The sequence below is a fragment of the Colletotrichum destructivum genome, chromosome 1 (genome assembly GCF_034447905.1).
Source record: "Colletotrichum destructivum chromosome 1, complete sequence".
In the NCBI taxonomy this organism is placed as follows: domain Eukaryota; kingdom Fungi; phylum Ascomycota; class Sordariomycetes; order Glomerellales; family Glomerellaceae; genus Colletotrichum; species Colletotrichum destructivum.
The window spans coordinates 4,428,658-4,452,889 of record NC_085896.1 but is presented as its reverse complement, the minus strand read 5'-3'; the positions used below and the strand labels follow the sequence as shown (position 1 = coordinate 4,452,889).

Genomic DNA, 24,232 nt, shown 5'->3' with positions numbered 1-24,232 from the left:
CTTATTGGCTGGCGCTGCCCGATTAGGAACTTGGAGAGTCAATGCACGGACGCAGCGAGTTTTACGCAGCGGCGCATTCCTGGGGGGAGAGTCGCTCGCTAATCGCTGCGTAACAAAGGCTAACACACTAAGCAGGCAACCGCTGCTTTGCAGGCGTAAGACCGACAGGAGGGGTTTCCCGGGTGGCCCGACGACTTAGGCAGCCCAACAATAGGGGTTGCACTATCAGCTTGGCATTTGGCAGGATCGCAATGCGTGGCTCACTGTTTGGGAGGGGACATTGGGGGTTCCTTTTTGTATCAAAATTCAGAGACGGAGAAAAGAGCATTCGTTGTCCATTGGGAAAACAACATCACGGGAAGACCTCCCCAAGGCACGCCACGTGGCTTCGTGCGGCGTGGCTTGGGCGAGGCACACCCAGAGGCGACCGTGACCTCCCGGTGTCCTCTCTCCAGTCCATCTAGAGCATGCCTCTCTGTCAGGACCTCTGCTTCTTGTCCGCGTGCTGCTCGGCGCTGCCCTCGTCGGCGCTCCGCTTGGCCGGCGTGATCTCGTCGCCCCGGGGCCCCGCCCTGTCGCTCCCGAACTCGTCCGTCATCTCGGTGCCCTGGCCCGCAAACAGCTCGCGCCAGCTGCCGTCGCGGACCTTGTCGTCGTTGCCCTGCAGGCCGACCCCGTACGCCTTCTTCATCGCCGCCAGGCACGCCGTCCTCCTCTCGTCGAAGTCGAACATGGGCTTCGGGTACACCCCGGCCTCCCGCTCCACGCCGCGGCCCGTCACCCTGACACCGGCCTTCTTCTGGTCCGGCAGCGGGGCCTTCCACGGCTCGTAGATGTACTTGGCATCCAGGTTCGCGAGCTCCGGCACCCAGCGCCGCACGAACGCCCCCTGCCTGTCCCACTTCTGCCCGAACGCGACGGGGCTGTAGCAGCGGAAGTACTGCGAGAAGAAGGCCGTGCAGCTGAGCCACTGCCAGTTGCCCGCGTTGCACGCCGGCTCGTGGTCGAGCAGCCACTCCTCAAACACCTCGCAGCCGCGCTCCCAGTCGACGTAGCAGCCTCCCCGCGTCAGGAAGCAGGCGACCGCGTGCCGGCCGAGGTGGTGGATCCAGCCCTCCTCGCGCAGCTGCCGCATGAGCGCGTCGATCCACGGGAACCCCGTCATGCCGTACTTCCACCGCCGGAACCACTCGTCCGCCTGCTCCGAGTCGACGTGGTACTCGCCCGTGACGAGGCCCGTCTCCGCGTCCACCTTGGACGGCAGGTGCCACGGGATGAAGCGGCAGTAGGGGTTGTTGGCCGTCTGCGTGAACCGGTGGCCCAGCGCGGCGTGCGCCGCGAAGTACATGTCGCGGAACAGCAGCTGCCCCGTCAGGCTCTCCGGCACCTTGGACGCCCCCTTGCCGTACCTGGCCACGACGCCCTGCACGCGCCAGTAGAACTCGCGCACCGACAGCGCCCCAAAGTGCAGGAACGGCGACAGGAACGTCGTCGACGGCGGCTCGAACGCCGCCGGGCTCGTCTTGGGCTTCTCGAACGTGGCCGTGTACTTGTCGTCTGCCGCGATCGCCTCGAGCATGGCGAGCGCCCGCGTCTCCCCGCCCCTGTGCGGCGTGCTGGCCGGCGGGAACCCCAGCTCCTCCATCGTCTCGATGGCAAAGTCCCCCTCGGGGCCCGCGATCCTCTGGTACGCCGCGTCCCCCCGCGTCCGCTGCTCCGCGTTGAAGTCGGGCACCGTCTCGGGCGGCGTCGGCTCGAAATCCACTGGCATCTCGCCGGGGTCCGGTAGCCGCTCCGGCGCGGGGATCGGCTTCGCGATGGGCCCGACCTTGGCGCCCGCCGCCTGTAGCTGCGACATGGACATAGTCGGCTTGCCGCCGTGCTTCTCGACGACGGCGTCGCTGTCCCACAGGGTCCGCCCGCTCTTGACGATGACCTCGACGCCCGCCGCCTCGGCCGCCCTCATGACCACCTCGTCCCGCTCGCGCGCGTACGCGTCCGTGTCCTTTTCGAAGACCAGGTGCGTCACCCCCCACGCCTTGAACAGCTTGGGGAACAGCGTCTGCGGGCCCTCGCGCAGCACGAACAGCTTCGACTTGGGGTTCAGCTTGCTGATGCTTTCGGACAGGTCGTTCTGGCAATCCAGCCTGCGTGCGTGCTCCGGTCAGCTCCAAGGGGAGGGGGGGTTGCGCAGCGCCGCGCAGGGGTTGGGGGGATTGGGGGTTCTTACAAAAACTGCCACCGGTTCAGCCCCCCGCGGGCGCGGTAGACATAATGCGGATCCCAGGTAAAGATGGGCCAGAGGACGGCCGGTTCAAGCGCGAGAGCGGCCGCAAGGGCGGGCGAATCGTGCAATCGGAGGTCGGTCCGGAACCAGTAAATGACGCGTGGGCGGGCGGTCATTGTGATATGGGGGGGGGGGATGCTTGCGTGCAACGCGGGTGTTTTGTCACGAATCACGCACAATTGACAGAGGGGGACAATGTGCCGAAGGGCGAATTGGCAAGAGGGCGTGCAGAACGGGTTTTTGCGTGTGGCCAATGTAGTCAATGATGTCAACGACTCTCCCCCCCGCCACGCAGCGCCGCCCGTTGGCCGTTACCCTCAATTTTAAACATTCCGGGGTCGGGGTCGGACCCGCGCGCCGCGCGACAAACGGGGAGTCGTTCCGCAACGCCAATCCAATTCTAATTCTGAAATAAGACGACAGATTTCCGACCCGCCCGCCCGTCCTACCCGAAAGGTTAGCGGTCAGACAGGCGGCTCCTGCGTTCAAGGCACGACACCACACCACGGCCCAAGCTTGATCCACGGCGCAGAACCCATGAACCCTGACTCGCCGGGGGAGCTGATGGGTCAAGGGACGACCGCGACGGACACTTTCCTTTCTCTGCATCTCGGGCTGCGGACGACCATGGCCCGGAAGCTAGACAGCGACCGCCGACGCCAACAAACGCACACGGCGTGACAACGGCCGTCCTGCTCGCCGTCGTTAGTCATGTCACCGAACAGACGCACGTGGGAATGGTAAGAATGTCTGGGATAAGGCTGCGCCGCCCCCCCCCCCCCCCCCCCCCCCCCCCCCCGGCTTTGATTGTTTGCGTCTGGCACCTAGCGAGGCAACGGCAGACCCTGTGCCCGTTCTGGAGAAGGGCAGGCCGGGCGGTTCTGACTATAACATGCGCCTCCTCCCGCCGATGATGCAACCGGGCCCTCGAGAATCGACCTTTCTTGTCCGACTCTGGCCTCTCCAAGATCATGACCCATAGAATTTCCACGAAGGGTATATAGATACGAAGAAATGGCGAGCGATTGGTGTAAGTGGAAAGAGAGAAAGGAAACTATGCGACAAGAGGAATAAAATAGACACATGGGAGACGATCGGGGAGGGCGTCCGACATGAAGGACTGCACCACAACTCGTCCTTTGTACGCCTGTTTTGTAGAGAACAGCCCGACCGCCCCCCGAGGGAGGGAAAAAGGAAAGGAAAAAACCATCGCCGCCGTATATCCGCCGATTTTCACCGTCGCCACCAACGCCGTGTTACATGATGCTCCGTATAACGGTTGCCGACTTGCCGTCACGTCCCGGGGATGGGAAGCGCCTCGCTCACTTCTGCTTCCGCGTCTTCTTCCGCTTGGGCGTTGTCGTCTCGTCCTCCTCGTCCTCATCCCCGCTGTCATCCTGTTGGCGCGCGTTCTTGGCGCCCGACTTGTCGTTGCCCTTCTTGATGGAAATCAGACACCCCTGCTCCTTGAGACGCTTCGTGAGAGGCGTGCTGGCCTGCATGCCGGGGAAGTCCTTGGCGTTGAAGACCTGGAAGACGTCGCTGAGAATGTTGCATTTGATGGGCGCCCGCGGCGACCTGTGCATGGGATCGACTACGACGAGGGCGAACTTAAGGCGGAAGAGGCCGGGCGTGCGGACCGACATGTCGGGGAAGCAGAAGAAGCAGCCCTCCTCGCCGTTCTCGTCCTGGCCCACAAAGGGCGACGACACGAGCGAGCCCATGAGCCGCTTCCCGGGCCTCAACACGTCGTCGGGCATGTTGGTCATGTCCGCCTTGCCGAACTGGTCCCAGATCGTGCAGTGGACGACATAGGCCGGGTGGCGGATCCGCTGGTACACCTCGTCGGGCGTGAGGTCGGGGTTGTTGATCCTCAGCTGGACGATGGGCGGCGGGTCGATCACCCTCCGGTCCCTCTCGCCGTAGCCGCAGCACCGCGCCGCCTTGGGCTGCTGGCGGAAGAAGATCTCGTACTCGTTCGGGACCGGCTTCACGTCCGGCCCGGGGGCGCACTGGATCGCCATCAGGTCGCTGCCCCCGCCGCTCAGGAGGTCCTCGATCTTGAGCCTGTCCGGCTGGCTGTCGGCGCTCCACGACGCTCCCGCCGTCAACATGGCAGACCCGGCCCGTTGCGCGGGGATCCTCAGACTCGGCGGCGTGAAGGGGATGGCCACCTTTCCTTCGTACGTGTCGTTCAGCATACGCGGCGCCCCCTGCGTCACGTACGGCATCGGGGGCGGCTGGTCACGCTTGAGCAGGTGCGCTTCTCTCGCCGCCTGGTACTGGTCGTACGGCTCGCCGCCCGGCGCCGTCGTCGGCGATTCGCGGGGTGGTTCTTGGGGGTACCGGTGCATGGGGGCCGTCCTGTAAGGGTCTGTGAGCTGTGCTGGTTGGCGCGGCGGCGGCGGCGGCGGCGCTTGGTGCTGGTGGTACTGCGGCGGCTGATGGTAGACCGGCGAGGGCGGTTGGTGATATTCGTGTGGTGGTGGTGGTGGTGGTTGTTGTTGCTGTTGTTGGTAGTGGTGGTGGTGATAGTCCTGGCGATAGTACTGGGCCTGCTGGTACTCGGGCTGGTAATATTCGGGCTGGTGTTCCCGCATCGCCGACCCGTGCTGCGGGTTCATGCTCGTCAGGGCTGGTGGCCGCGTCTGTTCGGGTCCATAGGTGTAGGGGCCCTCTGGCCTGGGCGGGCCGTACGACGGCGAGGGAGCCCACGAGGTGGGCCTTTGAGCCATGTTGTCCGTTTCCACCTTGTAGCCGGCGTTGTAGTGTGACGGATGTCCGCCCGTGTGGAAGGACATGATGAGGTGATATTGACGACGAGAGATGCTACGGCGAGCGAGGTCACCTTGTTAGCACCAACGCCCGTTCCGGCGCGAGGCCGCAAAATCCACGTTCTCGGCTTGAGATGTGGCGCTCGGAGCCAACTCACCAGTGGGTGGAGACGTCTCAGATCCGTCCTCAGCCCTTGGCCGAGTGAAGCGTGGGAGACGGGGGGAGGGGAGACTTTCGCTCCGGATGCGCTCGTTATGATCGGCGCGTAGGAAGGCGAGGAATGGCTGATCCGGATGACCTGGTTCTGGTTGGATGACGACGGAGAAACGGCGTCGGATGGTGGGATGGTGGGATGCAGGTCAGATCACGTCCATTGGGAGTCTCTGCGGAGGAACAAAGATCGAGCGAGACTAGTCAAGAAAGCTGGAGGTGAGGAGGATGCTGGATGCCGAAGATGAATGGGCAGACGGGCGGTAGCAGGGAGGGGATCTTTTGTGCCCGTGTCTTGACGGATGGCTCCTCGCGGCTTGGCGGACGAACGTGGGCAAACGTCTCGTAACAGAACAGAGACAAATCGTTCCCTTTCCTCTCTTGCTTCTTATTCTCTCTCGTAGTCCAGGCCGGCGCAGTCGAGACACAGTTCTACTAGTTATCGGACGGGCAAAGGTGACGAGGGTTGAGCTGGGAAGATCCTTGTCAAGGTTTTAGCCAGCGAATGGCTAGTTTGATGACGGCGCTCAAAAAGTGGGAGAGACGAATTGAGGGCGTCGCCTTGCATGTAGGAAGGGAAATAAAAATGTTGAAAACAAAGCACATTCAACGATGTGACTGTGAGTGAGCGAGAGGAGGCGAGCTGTGTGTTTGGCCGGTCGGGTCAGGCCAGACCGGGCAGCGTGTCGAATAGGCGTGGGCGAGGGCGAGGGCGAGGGCGAGGGCGAGGGCGAGGGCGTGCGACGTGCGGCGTGCGGCGTGCGGCGTGAGGAGGCGAAGCACATTCAGGTGGTAGAGTGAAGAAAGAGGCAATGCGGCGGGGCGAGGGATCACTGGCACGTATGTATATGAAGCAGTTGGCAAGCGAGCAGGGCCAATACGCAATTGCAGCGTCGACTTGCGGCGCCAGAAGAGTGCACGCTGGGGTTCGGATTCCCTGTTCGCTCGCTCAGCCCGTACGTCGAGCGTGAGAGGGGAGGGAAAGAAGAGAAGGAGAGGGAGAGGGTGCGGACGAGGGCGAGGGCGAGGGCGAGGGCGGGCGAGGATCAGGGACGCGGCATCCGCAAAACACCAGGTGCATTGTTGGCTTGTCTTGTCTTGTCGAGGGGAGACCGGGATCAGGCCCCACGTCGGACAATGTGATGGATGGGGAAGAGAAATTGGGCCCTTGGGTCCTTTTTTGGACGTTGTGGGCTTTCTTGTTGGACGCGAAGGGTGGTAAGCGAGGGAAGACGAGAGGATGGGCGCTCGCCAAGCAGGATTCAACACCGAGGGGGCGGCGGCACTTCAGAGGGCGAGTTGCGAGTTGCGAGTTGCAACGGGCGGCGGGCGGCGGGCAACGATCACGATTGTTCTCTTCGTCTGCTCGAGTTGTGTTGTCAGTCAGCAGTCCCTCCGTGCGTGGGAGAAGAGAACCGCGGAGGAGTTCGCCCAGTGGCAGGACCCGGGTGAAATGACTGGTTGTGATCCGTACATAGTAGACGGGACGCGGAAACGGATGGCCTTGGAGGTGGACACCCCCCCCCCCCCCCCCCCCCCAGGAGTCGCGGGCAAGGGTGCGGCAACCGGGACAAGGACCGGGATCATGGATCCGGCCAGGGAAAGACAGGACAGGAGGGCGAGAGTCGGGGGGGTGGTGGTGGTGGCTAGCGGGACTCTCGCTGGTGAGTGGTCAAGGCTCGAGACTCGAGAGGCGTCTGGGAGGGTGCCGCATCGCACTCGGCCACCGTCCAGCTGGGAAAACAGAGAGACGGGTGCGTGGGAAACGGCGGAATGAAAAAGGGGAACAAAAGTCGAGGCAGATCCCAGAGAGAACAGAGAGAGAGAGGCGTGCTTCTGCGCGCCGAGTACGTACCGCTTGGCTATCGGACGACGGCTTTCATTGGACGGAGAAGAGGAGCAGCTGAGGGAAGGAGCGGCCAACGCTGGACAGTGTGGGAGCACAAGAAGAATACGTACTCATTCGTGCCTGAGGTTCTCGTTCCAGCCTCCGTCTTGCAGCAGCATCCATCGACATCATCATCTCGGTCGCCTCTCGCAAGTGCAGATTGGGGGGGGGGTTTGCATTTGCAGGCCAGTGGGCGGGCGTTGTGCAACATGCACTACAAAGCAAAGTCTCCATTGGCGTGCAGATCGCGCAGACAAACAGCTGGCGAATCAGGCACCCTTGGTCATGTCGCCGGAACTGCAGCTTTGTCTGTGGTTGACCGACATCGCCAGACTCTACCTGGTCTCTTGACATAAAAAAACAGCTGCGTCTCTACTGTGTACAGTACACGAACGAACAGGCGTAATAAGCACGTTGGACGACGCACACGACGTCTGTCGTCGACTTTGCGGGGATGCGCTATCCTCAAGGGCCCGCTAAACCACGGGTGCACCCATAGCGGCCGGCGATTGGCGCCAGGGACCATGCCTACACGTTTTTTTAGTGAGGTGCTCCGGCTCGAATAGAGGTGGCCCGCGCCCGAGTCTCATCTGGCATCTCGTCGGCCGTCCCATTCTCCTCTCTCGCGTCGAGTCGTCGACAATAACGACGGGCACCCTAACATAGGGTTACACAAGGCAATGCAAAGGATTCATGGTCACAATAGCCTCGATTGCGTTCATGTCTTCCCGCGCCATCGCACGTGCGACGGAGAGCCCGCTGCCCTGGGGCTCCCGTCTCTCAGGTTCATGTTTTTGGGTGGTGGCATGGACGACTAATGCAGAACAGATGCACCATCTGCAGTCCCCTGGGAAGCGACCTGCCTCTGTTGGACCGGCCGAGGAGATTGTAACCGGGGGCTCCTCCATCCTCCTCCTGCACCGACCGAGACACGACTACTATGTACGCTTCTGGAATCCAGTTCGGCGGCCATGATTGCGCATCTCCGACTCGCCTGGCCTCGCCTCTCCTCGCTGCCCCCCTCCGCCACGCCCGCCCCCTCTGTGGACGCTGACTGAGCTTGCGTGGGTGTTGTCTGTGGTGTTTGGATCAGGTCGCCCATCCCTGGTGTCGGCTGCCAATGCTCGATCGATCACTGCCCACGCCAGCCCATCGCCTCGCTACTTTGGACGAGGCGATCAACGTCTGGGGCGGGGGGTAGACCGGCCCAGCATCCCTTTTTCAACGTCCAAGACACCACCTCACTTCTCTGCCGGTCAACCCCGACAGCCGAGGACGACTGGATCACTCGCAGGGGCCTTTGGTCCTGCCCGGCCCGCTCCATCTGGTTCCTGCTGCCCGTTCGCGCCGGCTCAAACGACACTCCCCCCGGACAACCACCATAAGATTGCTCTGTTGGCTCCATTGACCCTCGAGCAAACATGCCGTCTCAATCGAGGCATCAGCCCCGTTCCGCTTGCTCTTCCGATGACCGAAAGGCCTATCCGCGCCGTTGGACCGCATAACACCCCGAAGTCCTACTTACCTGAGCCCTTCCGTCGGCACCCCGACAATACTCGGCCTCGCTTCTCATTCTTTGGTAAGCCAGCGTCACGCTGCGACAAGTAGGATTGCTGCTCCTGACAAATCAGCACCATCCCATCCGCCGTTGCCTCGTGCCGGCACAGCCCACGCGCTCCCGCCGGCGCCTCGAGCACTGCACGGCCCGGGCACTGCCGATGCGCCGTTTTGCATCATGGCCGGCAAAGGAAGCACGGGATGTGTGTGCTCCTCGTTTTCTGGCGGCCGCGGGCTTGAATCGGAACGTTCCGAGTCTGAAGCCTTTCCGCGCCGTGGGCGGGCCCGGCGGCCCACGGCGGCCACTCAGCGGCCACCCGGCGCTCGCAACACCCTCTTGGCCGTCCCATCGCCTCCGCCGGTCGCACACGGGGCAAGCCTCTGAACGGCGTCGAACACGACCGTGGTGTCGATGTTTCTACGCAGCACACGTATGTGCGGTGCCTCGATGCCCACCGATTCTCGCACTGGCGCAACCAATTACCCGCGGCCAAGGCAGATTACGGAGCCGGGGTTGCCACACCAGGGCGGCCGCCATTTGCAGCTCTACAGCTTTGGGACGCTGGGGGGGGTGTCGAGCAAAAGACGTGACACCGACTCACTTCGGAATCTCGTTTGCTTGTCAACCATGGTATTGCCGATGGGAAGCAGGGGGCCACGGGCCAGCCAGGGTGAAGCGGCGGGGACAAAGTTGCGCATATCGTGCATATCTACGGATAACCCTCGCGTGCGGCACAGAGTACCTGGATATTGGGCCGCTCGCATGTCTCGCTTGTCGTCCGTTTGAGTTTTGCCGCGGTCTTTTTTTGCTTTTGACGGGTCGTGCGCCCCCACCTCATGGCACATTGGTAGGTCCCTCCACCGCCCGCGTCCGCTAACCGAGTCGGTGGTTCTGGCCGCTAACGGGCGATTGCAGACCACGTTGTACGCTGCCTTGGGCGGGCTTATGCTTCATCGATCCGGCCGAGGTGCTGTGCTACGGGCTACCGTCGAATCAGCTGCAGGCGGTGCACAGCCAATCCGGTCACGACGTCCCTCCACAAATAACTGAGACTGAGCCACTGAGCCAAAGGGGCCAACAGCGCTGATGGGAATTGGGAATCGACCACAGAGGACCGAGTACGCCCAACGCCGAACGGATCTTCGAACGGAAGACAAACTCCTCCCTGGATACAGGGGCCCCTGCCGCGCCCCTCGCACTCGGACTGGGCCCCCGCCTACACCGCGACGTCGCTTTCCTCCCCCCGGCGCCCATGTCCCAACCGTCGACCCGCCCCTCCACTCTTGTTGGTTCTCTGCTGTTGGTGATTGTGTTCACGCTCGAGGTTTTGGCAGGGAGGGGCCCTCAAGGCTCCCTCCTCCGACCACGCGCTAAACGACGGATCCGTCATCCCGTCAATTTAGCTCCGACAGCGACGCGGACACATGCAGCCACACGCAACCTCGACGAAAGCCACGAGCGTCTCTCCTTTGACGTTCACCTCGTTGGCCTGGCCCCAAACCCCGCGAAGATACGGCCGTTGCGGCGTTTCGCCCTCGCACTCGCCTACCGTGTGGTCTCTTCCCCGCAGCAGCCGGCACGTTGGCGTCGGAAGAGACGAGCCACAGTATAAGACATGGGACACGGAATCTGGCTGCCTGCCGCCTCGGTCGGTGTCTGATACTGTCATCTAGCACCCCGCAGCATCTCGCCAACAACGGCGGTGCCCTATTTTACGACGCCGAGCGCACTCGCTCCGGTGGGGCCTCGTACTCATTTCCGCATCTCACCTCCGCACTGTCCGGCGACAGTCTGTCGGGACCGGCACCGGCCAACGAGGCCTGCCGCCATCGCATCATCTGTCTCACAACGGCAAAACCGCCGGCCGCCGCCGCCAATCACCGCCCTCTGCAAGCAACACCGCAACAGGACGTGGTGCACCGTGGAATTTCCGGTGGTGGAGGTGGCACCCCCGACGCCATGCCTTCCGCCAACGGTTTCTGGAATCCCGTCATACATCGTCTTTGTGGATCGCGGGGCCCAATCTCTGCCCGTCCAACCACTCTCAACCCTCCGCGGAAGGTTCGACATGCAGCCATTTCTCCGAGCGCACAACTTGGCGGTGCAGTGCCTTTGCGGCTCAAAGAGGGGAGGGGGAGGGGAGGCGTAGGGAGCAAATCACGCCCGAGCACCAACCGGCACTCTGTCCGAAGTTGGCTTGAAGAAAAACCAGCGACCGGGATGCCCGGGTCGTCCACCTTTCGGCGTCGCCAACCATCTGCGCCTCGTGGCAGCACTCCAGCCTTTGGAGAGTGTGGTCGGCTCGGGTATACAAGGAGCTGCAGAGGTCTTCTCCAGGCGCTCTCCAAAACGGCGAGTCTGCTCGTGTTGGCGTCCGCACCGCATCGTCCGTGACGTCTGGTGGAGGATTCAGGGTGACGGGTGTCGAGAGGCCACCGTACGGATGTGGGTTCAAGGCTGCGGGCGTCGAGTGCGTGGTTGGGCAGCTTGGGTCGTCTAGTCCTCCATTCTGTATGCGGTTTCACGTTTTCCGTTCCTCCGTCTCCGTCTTGCCCTGCTAGGCATCGGTTTCTTTGTTTTACCCGCCCCCGTGGAATCCAGCTACCGAATAGGAAGGTGTTTGTGCCGGTTCGTTGCCCGTTGACTGGTAGACCATGGATTGCGGCCGCGCCTCGTGTGGCTGGACGCTGGACGCTGGACGCTGGACGCTGGACGCTGCATACCGGTTGAATACGAAATGCATGACGATGATCGTTTCCCGGTGAGGCGTCGCTGGTCAATGTTCACTGGCCTGCTTATTACGACCTCGAGAAGGACTCCTGACTTGGCCACGCAACCCAGTGGCCGCCGGTTCATAATGGTACTGCTCCATGGCCATCGGAGATGATGCAAATTTTCGGCTATTGTGCTGTTCTACGTCGCAGAGCAGTCGCCAGTCCTCCAACATCCAACATCCATGCACACAGACCAGCGACAAGCCCGTCTCGATCCCGTGCGCCATGCCGCAACTCGGACTTCAGTACGTCGACGACGCCCTGGCGCGCAGCCGGGCTCCGTACCGCCAGAGGAAGACGGGAAGCGGGAGGGAGATGGCCACGCCCGCCAGGGCCATGACGCTGTTCGCCCACCCGTATCCTAGCGCGCCGTACATGCTCGGGGCGAACAGGGGGAACAAGAAGGCCGTCAGGCTCTTGACAAACTGCGTGGCCGCCATGGCACTGCTCGTGTGCTCCCCGTACGTGTCGATAACGTACGCCGTCGCTGGCGGGCAGATTGGTCAGCTTGCAGCCCGGCAGCGGTCCGGGGACGGGAGGGGGACTCACCGGGCATGCCGCTCAGCTGCATCCCAAACATCATGACAACGACCCCGGCGTCGACGAGGAGCCAGTGGAGACGGTACTGCGCCGTCCAGCCGTACGCCAACACCCCGGCCCAGGCGGGCACGATGCCGAAGAACATCAGCATGACCCGAGACTCGGGCGTGGGCTGCTGCCGACGCCCGTACAGGAAGTCCATCATGGGCCCGCCGACTTGGGATCCGACGAGCTCGCCCAGGGAACAGGCAATGTAGTGCAGCCCGCTGATCTCGACGGACTGCCCATACTGCCCCTTCCACAGGTCGGAAAACGTCGACAGCGTCACGTACATGATGCCGTAGTTGAACCCGGACAGGACGGCAGTGACCTGGATGATGGGGTGGAACAGCAGCAGCCGGAGAGGCCGCGTCAGGGCCCGGCCCACGACGTCCGACGCGGATCTGTCGGCGTCGAGCCGCTCGCCCGCCGTACGGTAGCGGGCTTCGCCGGTCTCCTTGCGAAGCCGCGCGGCGCGGCGCCGGAGCACCAGGGCGCCGTAGGACTCGGGGAAGCTGAAGAGCGCGACGAAGATCATGGCGGCCTGGAAGATGGACGTCGACCAGAACATCCAGCGCCAGGTCGTGCGGGCGGCTATGAACCCGCCGATGATGGGGCCTGCGGGCACAAGGTCAGCTTCGGGTCACACTGCTCCCAGGCGGACGAACGGGGCACTCGCCGACGGCTGCGCCCAGCAGCGGGATGAGCAGGTAGACGCCCATCGACAGGCCCCTCTGCTCCGGCCGCCAAATGTCCCCGAGGACCCCGCCCCCGAGGGCGTAGATGGCGCTGGCGCCGAACCCCGCGAGGAAACGGGCGGCGATCAGCGTCCCCTTGGTCGTCGCGAACCCGCAGAGCACGTTCCAGACCAGAAACCAGGCGCTCGACGCGTGGAGCACGACCTGCCGCCCGTAGATCTCGGACAGCGGCCCGATGACCAGAGGGCCCAAGGCCGTCGCGAGGAGGTAGATGGACAGGGCCATGGCCGACTCGGTCGCCGTCATGTCCAGCTCCGCCGCGATGTTGGTCAGCGCGGGCGCCATGATGGTCGACACCATGATGCGGTTGAAGCCCGTGGCCGAGAGCACGTCGGTCACCATCCACTTGCGGCCCGCCGGCCAGTCGAGCGGGTTTTCGGCGTCGTAGGGCCGCGCAAAGTCCACCAGGAACGGGTCCCCGTCTTTTGCAGCAGCAGCAGCCGTTGATGTGGCCCGGGGAGCCGCGGCCATCTCCACCTCGGCGGGGTCGGGAAGCGTGGCCATGGTTGGGTGGTGAGCTGTTGTCTAGTCGGTAAGTTATGACTTCAAGCGAGTGAGCCGATTGATGAGCTGGGCATGGATTTGGATGCCGTCGACAGTCTTATGTAGTGGATGGAAGATGGCAGTCTCATGTAAGTGGGTGGAGGATGGCAGCCTAGAATGGCGTCTTCGGATATACGGCGGCGTCGGGCTTTCGAGCCGTTGCTGCTCGGCTCCAAGTCTTTGGTGGCCCGGATGCTCGGGGGAACGTTTGCTCATTGGCGATGCTGTCGCGTGTGCTGTGGAAATGCCTCGGAAACCCTTTTCTGCCTTCGGCTGCCGAGCTGGACGTCCGTCGCTTTGTCTCTGGTTGCCGTGTTTGGCGGTCTCTGTTCGGATGTTCATCCATTGGCTGTTCGCCCCGGTTGCTGTGAGGCGACGACACGTCCGGCAACCCGTCCGTAAATTAACGCCCACGCGACTACGAGACCAAGTCGGCGCGCGCACGGAGTGCGTGTGTGTGTTCTGACACGACTGCATCTGTCTTAGAGGGCGCATGGGCCACGCACACTCTTTGCCTGCTAAAGAGTGTGCACCTAACTTGACACAGCCCTCCTGGCGGCCTATTGCAGGCTGACAGGTGTAATAGGCTGCGCGACGGCTGGGCCGAAGGCTACAGCAGTGTAGTGTAACTTCACGTGACGCTGGGCTAAAGGCCAGTAAAGGGGCTGCTGACTCACACGGCTGTAGCATGTGAGGAAGCAGGAAACAAGTAAAGCAAAAAGCAAGACAAAGCAAAAGGCAAAAGGCAGGTATGATCAACTGTGTCTCTTCATGGTTGAACCTTGCTTGGGGAAGATTCACAGTGTGTGAGACTATACAAGTATACTCTGTGGGCAAGTGGATCCACACCTAGTAGCAGTTGATGATTCCTATTCACACTCTAGGTTGTGACAATTTCCCCAAAAGGGCATATTTAAGATTTAAGTGCAAACTCTACTAGTTGGGGGTTTGCTGTGTGGTCTGTGCACGACTCCAACGACGAGTAGAGCATACCCACTCCGCATGAAGCCGTCACTTGTATAAAGTAAACAAAAAAAAAAAAAAAAAAAAAAAAAAGTAGATCTACAGAAACAAGACATCTGACTGCATCTAGTGGGACTTGCGAGCTTATTATCATCTTTTGTCGTTGTTGAGAGTCGTTTGGGTGTTGTGAGGAAGGAGCGGAACCGAGACGCGTGGCGCGGCGCTAGTGAACCCACTTTCGGCGCGTCCCGTGTTGTGAAACATGGAGGCGGACACGATCAACGTCGCGCCTGATGAGGAAGAAGTCAGCGGAACGGAGCGGCCACTGCGACGGCTACGTAAACCAACGACCAAAGCCCGACTGAACGAAGAGAACCAAGAGATTGCCGATGATGGAAACGCAGAACCGAACGAGTTGGCTGGAAACGGCGTGCGGAAGGCGACCACCAGGGGCGCATCAGCCGCGAAAGGACGAGCCAAGACCGCCGAGGTTGACGACAGAACACTGCTCCTGGCCATGGGAAAGCAGATGAAAGAGCTTCATGCATCCCTCCAAGTTGTTTTTAATGCATGGAAGAACTCGGAACTGCGAAACAAGGATATCGAGGCCGAGCTCCGACAAGCCACAGGCGAACTACGATCGGCGAACGAGGAACTCCGGTCAATCAAGGACGAGCTGCAGATGGTCCGCGGCGATCTGCAGGCGCTAAAGCAGCAAGTGGAAGACGATAACACCAAGACACGCGAAAGCCTCGAGGAAGTTACGACTCGAGCTTCGGCGCAAAGCGGCCCCAGTCCGTCGTATGCCGCCGTTGCCCGAACCATCCCAAACAGCCAAGCCAGCGATGCGCAGACCCGTACGTCTGGCGCAACACCGCCCAACGCAACCGACACTCTGTACTGCACGATCGACACCTCGCGAGTTGAAGCGGAAGATGGTAACAAGCCCAACGCGGGCACGATCAGGGCGGCAGTGGAAAAGGAGATGCGTGCGGATGGGCATACAGGATGGCGGTGTCAGGCCGTCACCGTGAACCCAAGAAACGGGAATCTTGTCAGAATCGTCTGCCGAGACGACGCGGAACACCAAATGGTCAAGCAAATCGCGGAGACGAAAATCGCTCCGGGTATGCGAGTCCGGGACGACGACCTATACCCGATCAAGGTAGACTTCGTGCGATGGTCAGCAGTCTGGGAGGAGAAAGGGAAGTACAGAAGCCAAGCAGCAGAAGAGTTCAGCCAAGAAAACGAAACGACCGTCGCCAAGATCGTGTGGCTAAGCGACAAGGAAAACCCGAAAGCGTACGGATCGATGGCGGTCTACCTGACCAAAGCCAGTGAGGCCAGGAGGCTCATCTCGGAAGGTTATTTCCACGCAGGAGGAGAATCCGGAACCACGGGGGTATTCAGACCCCAGTTTCAGCCACAACAGTGCTTCCAATGTCAGCAGATCGCCCCACACAAGGCGTCCCGATGCCCGAACCGCTTGGTATGCGGACGGTGTGCTAAGGAGGGCCACCACCACAAGGAGTGTTGCGAGACGGTACTGAAGTGCGTTCCCTGCGGCGGCCCGCACGAGTCTTTCAGCAAGAAGTGTCCGAAGCTCTACCCATCTCTCCATGAGTAAAAACTTTCGGATTCTCCAACTGAACGTGAGAAAACAGGATGCAGTACACGAAAGCCTGATGAACGATGAGCAACTGCGAGACTTCACAGTCATAGCGGTTCAAGAGCCATGGGTGTGGAAGAGAGAGGGCAAGGTCTTGACGGTGCCGATGCGGCATAGTAGGTGGACGAGGATGGTTCCGACGGCGTGGAGAGAGGAGGGACGATGGGGGATCAGGAGCATGTTGTGGGTCAACAAGGAGGTCGAGGCGGAGCAAGTGCCGATACCGTCACCGGACATGACCGGAGCCATCCTTCGACTCTCGGGTCGTCGAGTGCTGGTCGTGTCGGTGTATGTTCCAGCACAAGAACCTGAGATGCTTCGACAGGCGTGTGCCCTGTTACGGCAGGCCATCTCGGGAGCCAGAAGCGGCACGGGCGAGGTGGTGGACGTGGTCCTCATTGGAGACTTCAATCGGCATGACCAACTATGGGGAGGGGACGACATCTCAGCGAACAGGCAGGGAGAGGCGGATCCGATCATCGAACTGATGAGCGACTTGTCACTCAGAAGCCTCTTATCACGAGGGACGAAGACGTGGCACAAGCACGACGCGGCAACAACGATTGATCTGTCAATCGCGTCGGAGGAGCTGGCAAGAATGATGACAAGATGCGCTGTGCACGAGACAGACCACGGATCGGACCATCAAGCGATCGAGACAACGTTTGAGATTGCGACTCCAGACACGGACGGCAAGCCCCGGCTTCTGTTCAAGAACGCTCCATGGAAGGCGATCAATGCCAGGATTGAGGCGACGCTGCAACGCACTCCTACAGGAGGCACGGTACAACAACAGACGGACCGACTCATGTCGGCAGTAGTGGAAGCGGTAGAGGCGTTGACGCCTACGGCCAAACCGTCTAGGTATGCAAAGAGGTGGTGGACGGACGACCTCACTCAGCTGCGCCGGATCCACACATTCTGGAGGAACCGAGCGAGGGCGGAGAGACGGGCTGGCCACTGTCCGCCGGATCTTGAGGAGCGAGCACGGGTGGCGGCGAAGCAGTACCACGACGCAATCCGACAACAGAAGAAGCACCACTGGCATGAGTTCTTGGCCGACGATACGAACATCTGGAAGGCAGCCAAGTATCTATGCGCCGACAAAGGGGCCTCGTTCGACAAGATCCCCCAGCTTATCAGAGCAGACGGTTCAAAGACGGAAGAGACCGGGGAACAGGCGGAGGAGCTGTTGACTGCGTTCTTCCCTCCGCTTCCGGATAGGATCGACGACGAGGGACATCGTCCACAACGGCCGCCCGTGCCCTTCCCCGCTATCACGTTAGAAGAGGTGGAGAGACAGCTGTTCGCGTCGAAACCGTGGAAAGCACCCGGAGAGGATGGGTTGCCGGTAGCCGTGTGGAAGCAGACGTGGCCCGTAGTGAAACATCGGGTCCACGCGCTGTTCCAAGCCTCGGTGGAGGCAGGAGAATTGCCTAAGCAGTGGAGGCATGCAAAGATCATTCCGCTGAAGAAACCGAACAAGGACGACTACACCATCGCGAAGGCCTGGCGACCGATCTCGCTGTTATCGACGCTGGGGAAGGTGCTTGAGTCGGTGATGGCCGAGAGGATATCGCATGCTGTCGAGACATACGGGCTCCTGCCTACAAACCACTTCGGGGCTCGGAAGCAGCGATCGGCAGAGCAGGCTCTGGTTCTGCTCCAAGAGTACATCTACAGAGCATGGAGGAAAAGAAAAGTCCTCAGTCTAGTCAGCTTCGACGTCAAAGGCGCATACAATGGGGTGTACAAGGAGAGACTGCTTCAGAGACTCAAGGCGAGAGGGATCCCGGAAAAGCTGGTGAAGTGGGTCGATGCGTTCTGTTCGCATCGGACAGCAAGCATCCAGGTCAACGGCCAGGACTCGGAGGTCCGCTCCCTGCCTCAAGCTGGGCTACCTCAGGGCTCACCGCTGTCGCCTGTCCTGTTCCTTTTCTTCAACGCCGATTTGGTCCAACACCAAATCGATGAGAATGGAGGATCGCTGGCATTTGTAGACGACTATACGGCATGGGTCACCGGACCATCGCGAGAGGCGAACCGACAAGGGATCCAGGCCATCATTGACCGAGCCCTCGACTGGGAACGACGAAGCGGGGCGACATTCGAAACAGACAAGACGGCCATCATACACTTCACCCGTAACTGGCGACAACCGGAAGATTACTCAACCTTCGACATCAAAGGGGACACAGTCAGGCCCAAAGACCGCGTAAAGGTTTTAGGCGTAATCATGGATACCAAACTCTATTTCAAGCAACACGTGGCAGAAGCGGCGTCGAAAGGCCTCGAAGCCGTGCTGGAGCTGAGACGACTCAAGGGCCTATCTCCGTCGACGGCAAGGCAACTCTTCGTGGCGGCGGTAGCACCGACAATAGATTATGCGTCGAACGTCTGGAAACACAGGTGCAGAGCAGCCCAGATGAAGGTCATCAACAGGATACAGAGGATTGGAGCTCAAGCGATCATTGGAACCTTCAATACAGTGGCCACAGCGGTCGCCGAAGCAGAAGCAAGCATACAGTCAGCCCAGGAACGATTCGAAAGGAAAGCGATCAAGTTCTGGGTGCGTCGCCAGACTCTGCCTACGAGTCACCCGCTGCGACGCATCAGACCTCAGAGCTTCAAGAGGCACATCTCGCCTTTCCAGAAGATGGCCACAGCATACCAAGACCTACCAGTGGACAGGCTAGAGACCATCGAAGCGTTCCCACAGCCACCGTGGGAAAGTCGAATCCATACGGTAGTGGAAGAAGACGGCGATAGGGCAAGCAAGGCGACCCAGACTGGGTGGGCCGTGAGGGCTGCAACAGGCAGCTCGGCAAGAAACGGAATCGTGGGCTACGGAACAACAGTACTGCTCCCTTTGTCACACAGGAGAGGCGGCTCCACGACGACAGCATCAACCACCGTCGGCCCTAGGACGGAGCAAAACCCATATACGGCGGAACTCATGGCGATAGCAGCGGTGCTGGAGTCTCTTTCGAAGAGAGTCCGTTACCTCGCCATCTACGTTTTCTCCACCAACAAAGCGGCCGTCTTAGCAGCAGGAAGACCACGACAACAATCGGGCCAACAAGAAATCCGTCGCATAAACGAGGCAGCCAAGACGCTCACAAGTGATGGCAATAAGGTTAGACTCTTCTGGCTTCCGGCAGAAGTAGAGCCCGACCTCAAGCTGGCGGCCAAAACAGCGGCGAAAGAGAGCACGCAACTAGGGAAGACGCCAAGGAAGAAGCCAGCGAGGGCCTATTCAACCACCCTAAGGCACGCGCTAGAGAGAATACAGAAGTACCGCAGGCTACCCGAAGGTGTAGGAAAGTTCTCGAAAAGGGTCGATGCTGCCCTGCCGGGAATGCATACACGGCAACTATACGACTCATTTTCATGGAAGGAGGCCAGCATACTGGCCCAGCTACGGACGGGGATGGCAAGGCTCAACTGGTATCTGCACCAGATCGGAGCGGCCGTCTCGGAGCAATGTGCATGCGGGCAAGCAGCAGAGACGGTCGAGCATTTTCTCTTCCGTTGCACCCAATGGACAGTACAACGCGCACCGATGATCCAACGAACTGATACGCACAGAGGCAATCTGTCATTTTACTTAGGCGGGAAGGCCACATCCGACCCTGACGACGACTGGTCACCATGCATGGACGTCGTAAGAGAAACAGTGAAGTTTGCCATGGCAACGGGACGACTCGATATGCAGATCAACCAAACGTAGGACAACAACAGCACAATATCACAGCACCAACACTAATCACCGACTAACCCCTCACGCACCCTCGTGCCATCGACAGCAGGGCTCGCTTCAGCCGCCGAAAATAGAGACCTGAACACTTGGAGGAATTGGCTCCAAGAGTACCTGCTACTAACCTTCACGAGAAATCGCAATCATCGGAAGGAGTAATCAAAGATGACGCAGACGGAAGTGGATTTCATATATGGGGCTTATTTTGAGACCAGGGTAGACAATCAATAATGGTAGCATGTAAGATAGACGTAAGAGCCCTTTATGGCTTAGCCAGGGCGTAATAAACTCTGTGTGTGTGTGTATAAAGTAGTGTATCGATCCGACAAGAAAATGTAACCACTCGTCTCGGTAGAAACTCACCCGCTTCCGACTTGGGCTTGCACCTGGTTGAAGATATCAACCTGACAGCCAGCCATGGTTACCGAGACTATGGGGGCGCTCAGAAGCACCGTAGAGGGTCTCATTTCCTATCTCGAGTCACGTCCGGTGGCTCTCGTCCTAGTCCAAAATTACCGCACCCACTAAAGAGAAATCAAGCGCCGTTTCAGAACTTGTACAATACAGGCAATGATTGGGTATAGGCAAAGTTTCTCTGAGGCAGTTGGCAGTTGGTTTTTTTTTTTAACCTTTCTCCTACGGTTAGGATCATGCCGGGTGGAAGCTTGTGAAAAACTTGGCGTTCGGCCCCCCTTTGCCGCATAATTTCAGCCTGGCCGACACGTTTCCTAAGTCCTTGCGACGCCACCCCTACGTTGGGATATACTGAGTAATAAGCTTTCCCATGTAATTGGGATGAAAAGGGCCGAGCGCGTCCTTACCAGTTGCCTCACCGCAACCACCCGTCTCGTCGGAATTGTACGCCGCGCCACGGAGCAACCAATCTCGTCGGACTTCTACACCGCGCCACAGAGCAACTCGGCGATGCCGACCGCTCCGCCCCTTAGGTTTATCGCCGTCTCTCGGCTGGATAACCCGGTAGCAGCAGGTTCACAGGCACGGCTCGTGCGGCTTCTTGCACATTGCGACTCCGTCGACGCATCGGAATGATCCGCCGTGCCTGTTACTGCCTCCAGCTTTCTTCTGCTGGACCACCATCCCCCAAGGCATGCCCCGTACGTCCGCGGCCTTCTTTGGGACTGACAGCACATGCTTTCATTGTCTGTGGCGTCGCCCGCGGTTCTTCCCCCCAAGTGTGGCCACGGTCAGTGCACAGACTTGCGTCAAGGTCTTTGGGGTGTCACGAGTACGGCCGATCTGCGGCTGACTGACGTCGGCGAGTGTCCTGTCACCAGCGGCATAGGCGAGTGGGGATTGTTGTGGTTTATTTTTGCTCCGGGCAATTTGCTGGACCTACAGTAGATCTACATAACCGAGTGGCGTCTATCCCGTGTATGTAGGGCAAACCCTGGCCCGAGGGTGCCTTATTGGCGAGCAACGAACGTACCTAGTATTGGGTCGGTTTTACTTCAGCGAGGGTATCCTAGGGTCTGTCACCGTCCTAGTAGACACCTACTATGGTATGTTGGGTATGTTCAATACCCACCACATGTAGTTAACGGGCTGTGGTCCACAGACAGCTTGGGTTCACGCCCTGGGTGGCTGAAAACCCACATACTGCGGTGATGGGTCTGATGGGGATCTGGCCTAGATCAGCTTGATCGCAGCCACAAAGATACCTAACAGAGGTACAAAGCTTTGGCCCGCAACCAGAGAAGCCGGCGGCAGTGTTCATGCCGCAGTACAGCCAACGTGCCTATCAACATCTCCGCAGACAACTCCGCAGACAACTCCGACCAGACCGTGCTCTATGCATACATAGCACCCGCAGCAGCCGACGATCCTAGGCGCACCTATAGGGCCGACATCGTATGCATGAACCGTATCCCTGTCGGATCAGCCCTTGAGCTGCCTCTCCTCTGAGTAGAGTGAGCCGGAATGTCTTCATCTCCCAGGACAATCAAATCGTTCACGACCTCTTATGCAGGTATAGATTGCACCGTTGTTTAACGTTTGATGAATCATTTAAAGACACTCTCGGCTTAGCTGAGGCGCTATGTTGTATATATATCTACGTTGCTTCTCTGAACTGGCCGCGTCCAGTATTACCAATCTGCTAATGCAGCGCCGCCCACCGTCTCCTACACCTCAGTAGGATTGGTAGCCAACATCTTTACGTCTGGCTCTCGGTTGTGTTGTTCCTTTGTTTTCCCACCTGTTTACCGGTTGCTGAAGCAAGGCATGTGGTCGATCAGCGTGAAGCACCTGGTGCTTCTTCTTCTCGGCCTTGCGAATTTCACACTAGCAGACAAAATACTTCTCGGCTACCGAAGAGTGAATAAGGTGCGTCGGCAACACACACACCCGGCGTGCAAACCAAACTAACCACCAACAGCTTGAAGCAGACCAAATCAAAAAGGAAAAAAACATCTTCCGTGATATCAAATTTGACGAAAAAGCAAAACTTAAGGGTTGGGCCCAAATTGGCTATGGTGTTTACCTTTCAATGGCGGTACATAGCTACAGGGACAATCCAAAGGACTGGTATGTAAAAGCATCAGTCTTGAATACAACGGGGCCGCTTCAAGTATGTTGACATGTTGTGTAGGTGGTGTTACGTTGAGGCGGAGAGAGACCAGCTCGTTGCTGCACCGAAAGTCTGGATCCCCAAAGACTATTGGTATCATCCTGAGGAGGAAATTGAGGGCTATGTGCAGTCTCAGTTGGCAAAGAAGGAACACGCATCGTCAGCCATACGGATGTCCAAGGTCGAGGCCGGCCACGAAAACAATATCCAGATGCTGATACCGACCTGGATGGTGCAGCAAAACGTCTTGGAGACTTCTGCGCGCTGTTACCAAACTGTGAACGAGCTACCCTATGTGAATCCTGTTTCGTACGAAAACTGGCCCAATTTCCGTAACGAGCCTAATGTCGGTGAGGATGAAGAGTCGTCGTCAGGGGGGAGACGGAAGGGGAAGGCCGAAAAGGGGAAGACTGCAAAGGGGAAGCCTGAAAAGGGGAAGCCTGAAAAGGGGAAGATTGAAAAGGGAAAGACTCGAAAGGGGAAACCAAGGCCGCAATAGAAAGGGGGCAGCGGCGGGCGCCGGAGACCCAAAGTAAGGAATCACGGTGGAGGATCAATAATCTGAGGGGTTCGGAGACTAGGGGTTATAATATTCAAGGCTAATGTAGAATACATAGAACAACTCTCAAGATGCCCACGATATCCTGCACAGATGGCTCTCCAAGCCGGCACAATCAAAACTGCGTCTTGCTCCGGAAGTGCATGAACAGGAACCCGTCTGGAGTCGACGATCAAGTCCCGCCCCCAGACTCTTTTACAGCTGCCAGCCTTCCAGCGTCTTGGTGTCGTTGAAGGCTAACAAGTCCAAGTAGTGAATCTGCCTCGTGCCTCCTCTGCCGAAATTCTCGGCCGAGATGTTAAGGAGCTGGCGTGACGTGGCCGACGATGATATGTTCAGGAGACCTGGAAACCTGTTGTCGATCAGAGTCGAAATCTCAGAGGGCAGGTAGAAGTCGGCGCCCTTGGCCTCAATGTTCTTCTGGAAGAACGTCACGTAGTCGCGGGTGTGGACGACGTCCTTGGCGGCGCTGAAGGTGTCTGCAGACAGCGCGTGACCGGGGACAACTCGGCGCGGCTGGAGCTTGGCAACGAAGTCGAGGGTCGCGAGCCAGGACGCGGTGAGAGCGGGGGTCAGGAGGTCGGCCAGCCACACGTGCATCTGGTGGCCGTAGACAATGTCCCCTGCAATCAGGGTCTTGCTGCTTGGGATCCAGAACATGGCCTCGTCAATCGTGTCGCCGCCGACTGAGCTGATGATCTCCACAGGGCAGGATTCATCGCCGGGAAGAACAAAGAACGAGTGGTTGTAGGGGGTGGGGATAGCCGGGCTCGGTGCGATGACGCCCTCCCCAAAGACTGACGACCAGTATTCGGTCTGCAGTGCGCACATGCAGCGTCAGAATAAGAAAAGGGCAGAGAAAGTGGAGGGGCGTCATCGGCAACTGACCTTCTTCTCGGCCTCGTTCTCTATCCAAGCTGCGGCTTCTGCTGTTGCGTAGTGCTTGGCTTCGGGAAAGTGGTCCAGGAAGGCTCGGCCACTGAGATAGTGATCCGGGTGGTTGTGCGTGGTAAAGGCTGCCACGAGCGGCTTCTCGGTCGTGTTCTTGACCCACGCCGCCAGCAGGTTGGCCTGGGCCACGGCCAGTGGAAGGTCGATGACGACCGCAGCCTCGGACCCGATGACGAGTGACGAGACCATGTCCAGAGACAGGCCCTGGTTGACAAAGTTCTCGACCCTCAGGCTGCAGTTGTCCGACGCGACGGCTTGGTGACACTGTGCCGAAAGAGCGGCAATGATGGCGATGTTCTTACGCATTTTGGAGTTGATTAGAGACAAGTAGACAAGGCTATGAAGCTGTTCGATACCAAGCGTCCAAGATATCC

At 59.6% G+C, this 24,232-nt stretch overlaps 8 protein-coding genes across 8 annotated transcripts; 2 read left to right on the top strand and 6 right to left on the bottom strand.

Annotated features, from left to right (window-relative positions):
- Window position 1: 1 nt before the first annotated feature.
- CDEST_01335 (Putative cryptochrome/DNA photolyase class 1, cryptochrome/DNA photolyase, FAD-binding protein) lies at window positions 2-3,053 on the bottom strand. Its single transcript, XM_062917494.1, has 2 exons — window positions 2,231-3,053; window positions 2-2,147 (listed from the first exon to the last, which is right to left on the bottom strand). The coding sequence occupies exons 1-2, from the start codon at window positions 2,401-2,403 to the stop codon at window positions 479-481; spliced, it is 1,842 nt and encodes a 613-aa protein (XP_062773545.1). The 5' UTR covers window positions 2,404-3,053; the 3' UTR covers window positions 2-478.
- A 37-nt stretch (window positions 3,054-3,090) lies between these two features.
- Window positions 3,091-6,085, bottom strand: CDEST_01334 (Putative velvet factor). The gene is made up of 2 exons (XM_062917493.1): window positions 5,220-6,085; window positions 3,091-5,116 (listed from the first exon to the last, which is right to left on the bottom strand). The coding sequence occupies exon 2, from the start codon at window positions 5,086-5,088 to the stop codon at window positions 3,610-3,612; it is 1,479 nt and encodes a 492-aa protein (XP_062773544.1). The 5' UTR covers window positions 5,089-5,116; window positions 5,220-6,085; the 3' UTR covers window positions 3,091-3,609.
- Window position 6,086: 1 nt separating this feature from the next.
- Window positions 6,087-7,235, bottom strand: CDEST_01333 (uncharacterized protein; the record flags this gene model as incomplete). Its single annotated transcript, XM_062917492.1, has 3 exons — window positions 6,087-6,626; window positions 6,689-7,006; window positions 7,197-7,235. The coding sequence occupies 3 exons, from the start codon at window positions 7,233-7,235 to the stop codon at window positions 6,222-6,224; spliced, it is 762 nt and encodes a 253-aa protein (XP_062773543.1). The 3' UTR covers window positions 6,087-6,221.
- A 2,028-nt stretch (window positions 7,236-9,263) lies between these two features.
- CDEST_01332 (uncharacterized protein) lies at window positions 9,264-9,482 on the bottom strand (the record flags this gene model as incomplete). The annotated part of the gene is made up of 1 exon (XM_062917491.1): window positions 9,264-9,482. The coding sequence occupies one exon, from the start codon at window positions 9,480-9,482 to the stop codon at window positions 9,264-9,266; it is 219 nt and encodes a 72-aa protein (XP_062773542.1).
- A 488-nt stretch (window positions 9,483-9,970) lies between these two features.
- Window positions 9,971-11,388, top strand: CDEST_01331 (uncharacterized protein; the record flags this gene model as incomplete). The annotated part of the gene is made up of 2 exons (XM_062917490.1): window positions 9,971-10,178; window positions 10,229-11,388. 2 exons carry the CDS (start codon window positions 9,971-9,973, stop codon window positions 11,110-11,112), a joined length of 1,092 nt encoding a protein of 363 aa, XP_062773541.1. The 3' UTR covers window positions 11,113-11,388.
- An 83-nt stretch (window positions 11,389-11,471) lies between these two features.
- CDEST_01330 (Putative major facilitator superfamily, MFS transporter superfamily) lies at window positions 11,472-13,348 on the bottom strand. The gene is made up of 3 exons (XM_062917489.1): window positions 12,736-13,348; window positions 12,042-12,689; window positions 11,472-11,979 (listed from the first exon to the last, which is right to left on the bottom strand). The coding sequence occupies exons 1-3, from the start codon at window positions 13,331-13,333 to the stop codon at window positions 11,735-11,737; spliced, it is 1,491 nt and encodes a 496-aa protein (XP_062773540.1). The 5' UTR covers window positions 13,334-13,348; the 3' UTR covers window positions 11,472-11,734.
- An 8,465-nt stretch (window positions 13,349-21,813) lies between these two features.
- On the top strand, window positions 21,814-22,892 carry CDEST_01329 (uncharacterized protein). Its single transcript, XM_062917488.1, has 3 exons — window positions 21,814-22,104; window positions 22,157-22,305; window positions 22,370-22,892. Exons 1-3 carry the CDS (start codon window positions 22,003-22,005, stop codon window positions 22,845-22,847), a joined length of 729 nt encoding a protein of 242 aa, XP_062773539.1. The 5' UTR covers window positions 21,814-22,002; the 3' UTR covers window positions 22,848-22,892.
- A 210-nt stretch (window positions 22,893-23,102) lies between these two features.
- CDEST_01328 (Putative metallo-beta-lactamase, ribonuclease Z/Hydroxyacylglutathione hydrolase) lies at window positions 23,103-24,164 on the bottom strand (the record flags this gene model as incomplete). The annotated part of the gene is made up of 2 exons (XM_062917487.1): window positions 23,103-23,723; window positions 23,796-24,164. 2 exons carry the CDS (start codon window positions 24,162-24,164, stop codon window positions 23,103-23,105), a joined length of 990 nt encoding a protein of 329 aa, XP_062773538.1.
- Window positions 24,165-24,232: the final 68 nt, after the last annotated feature.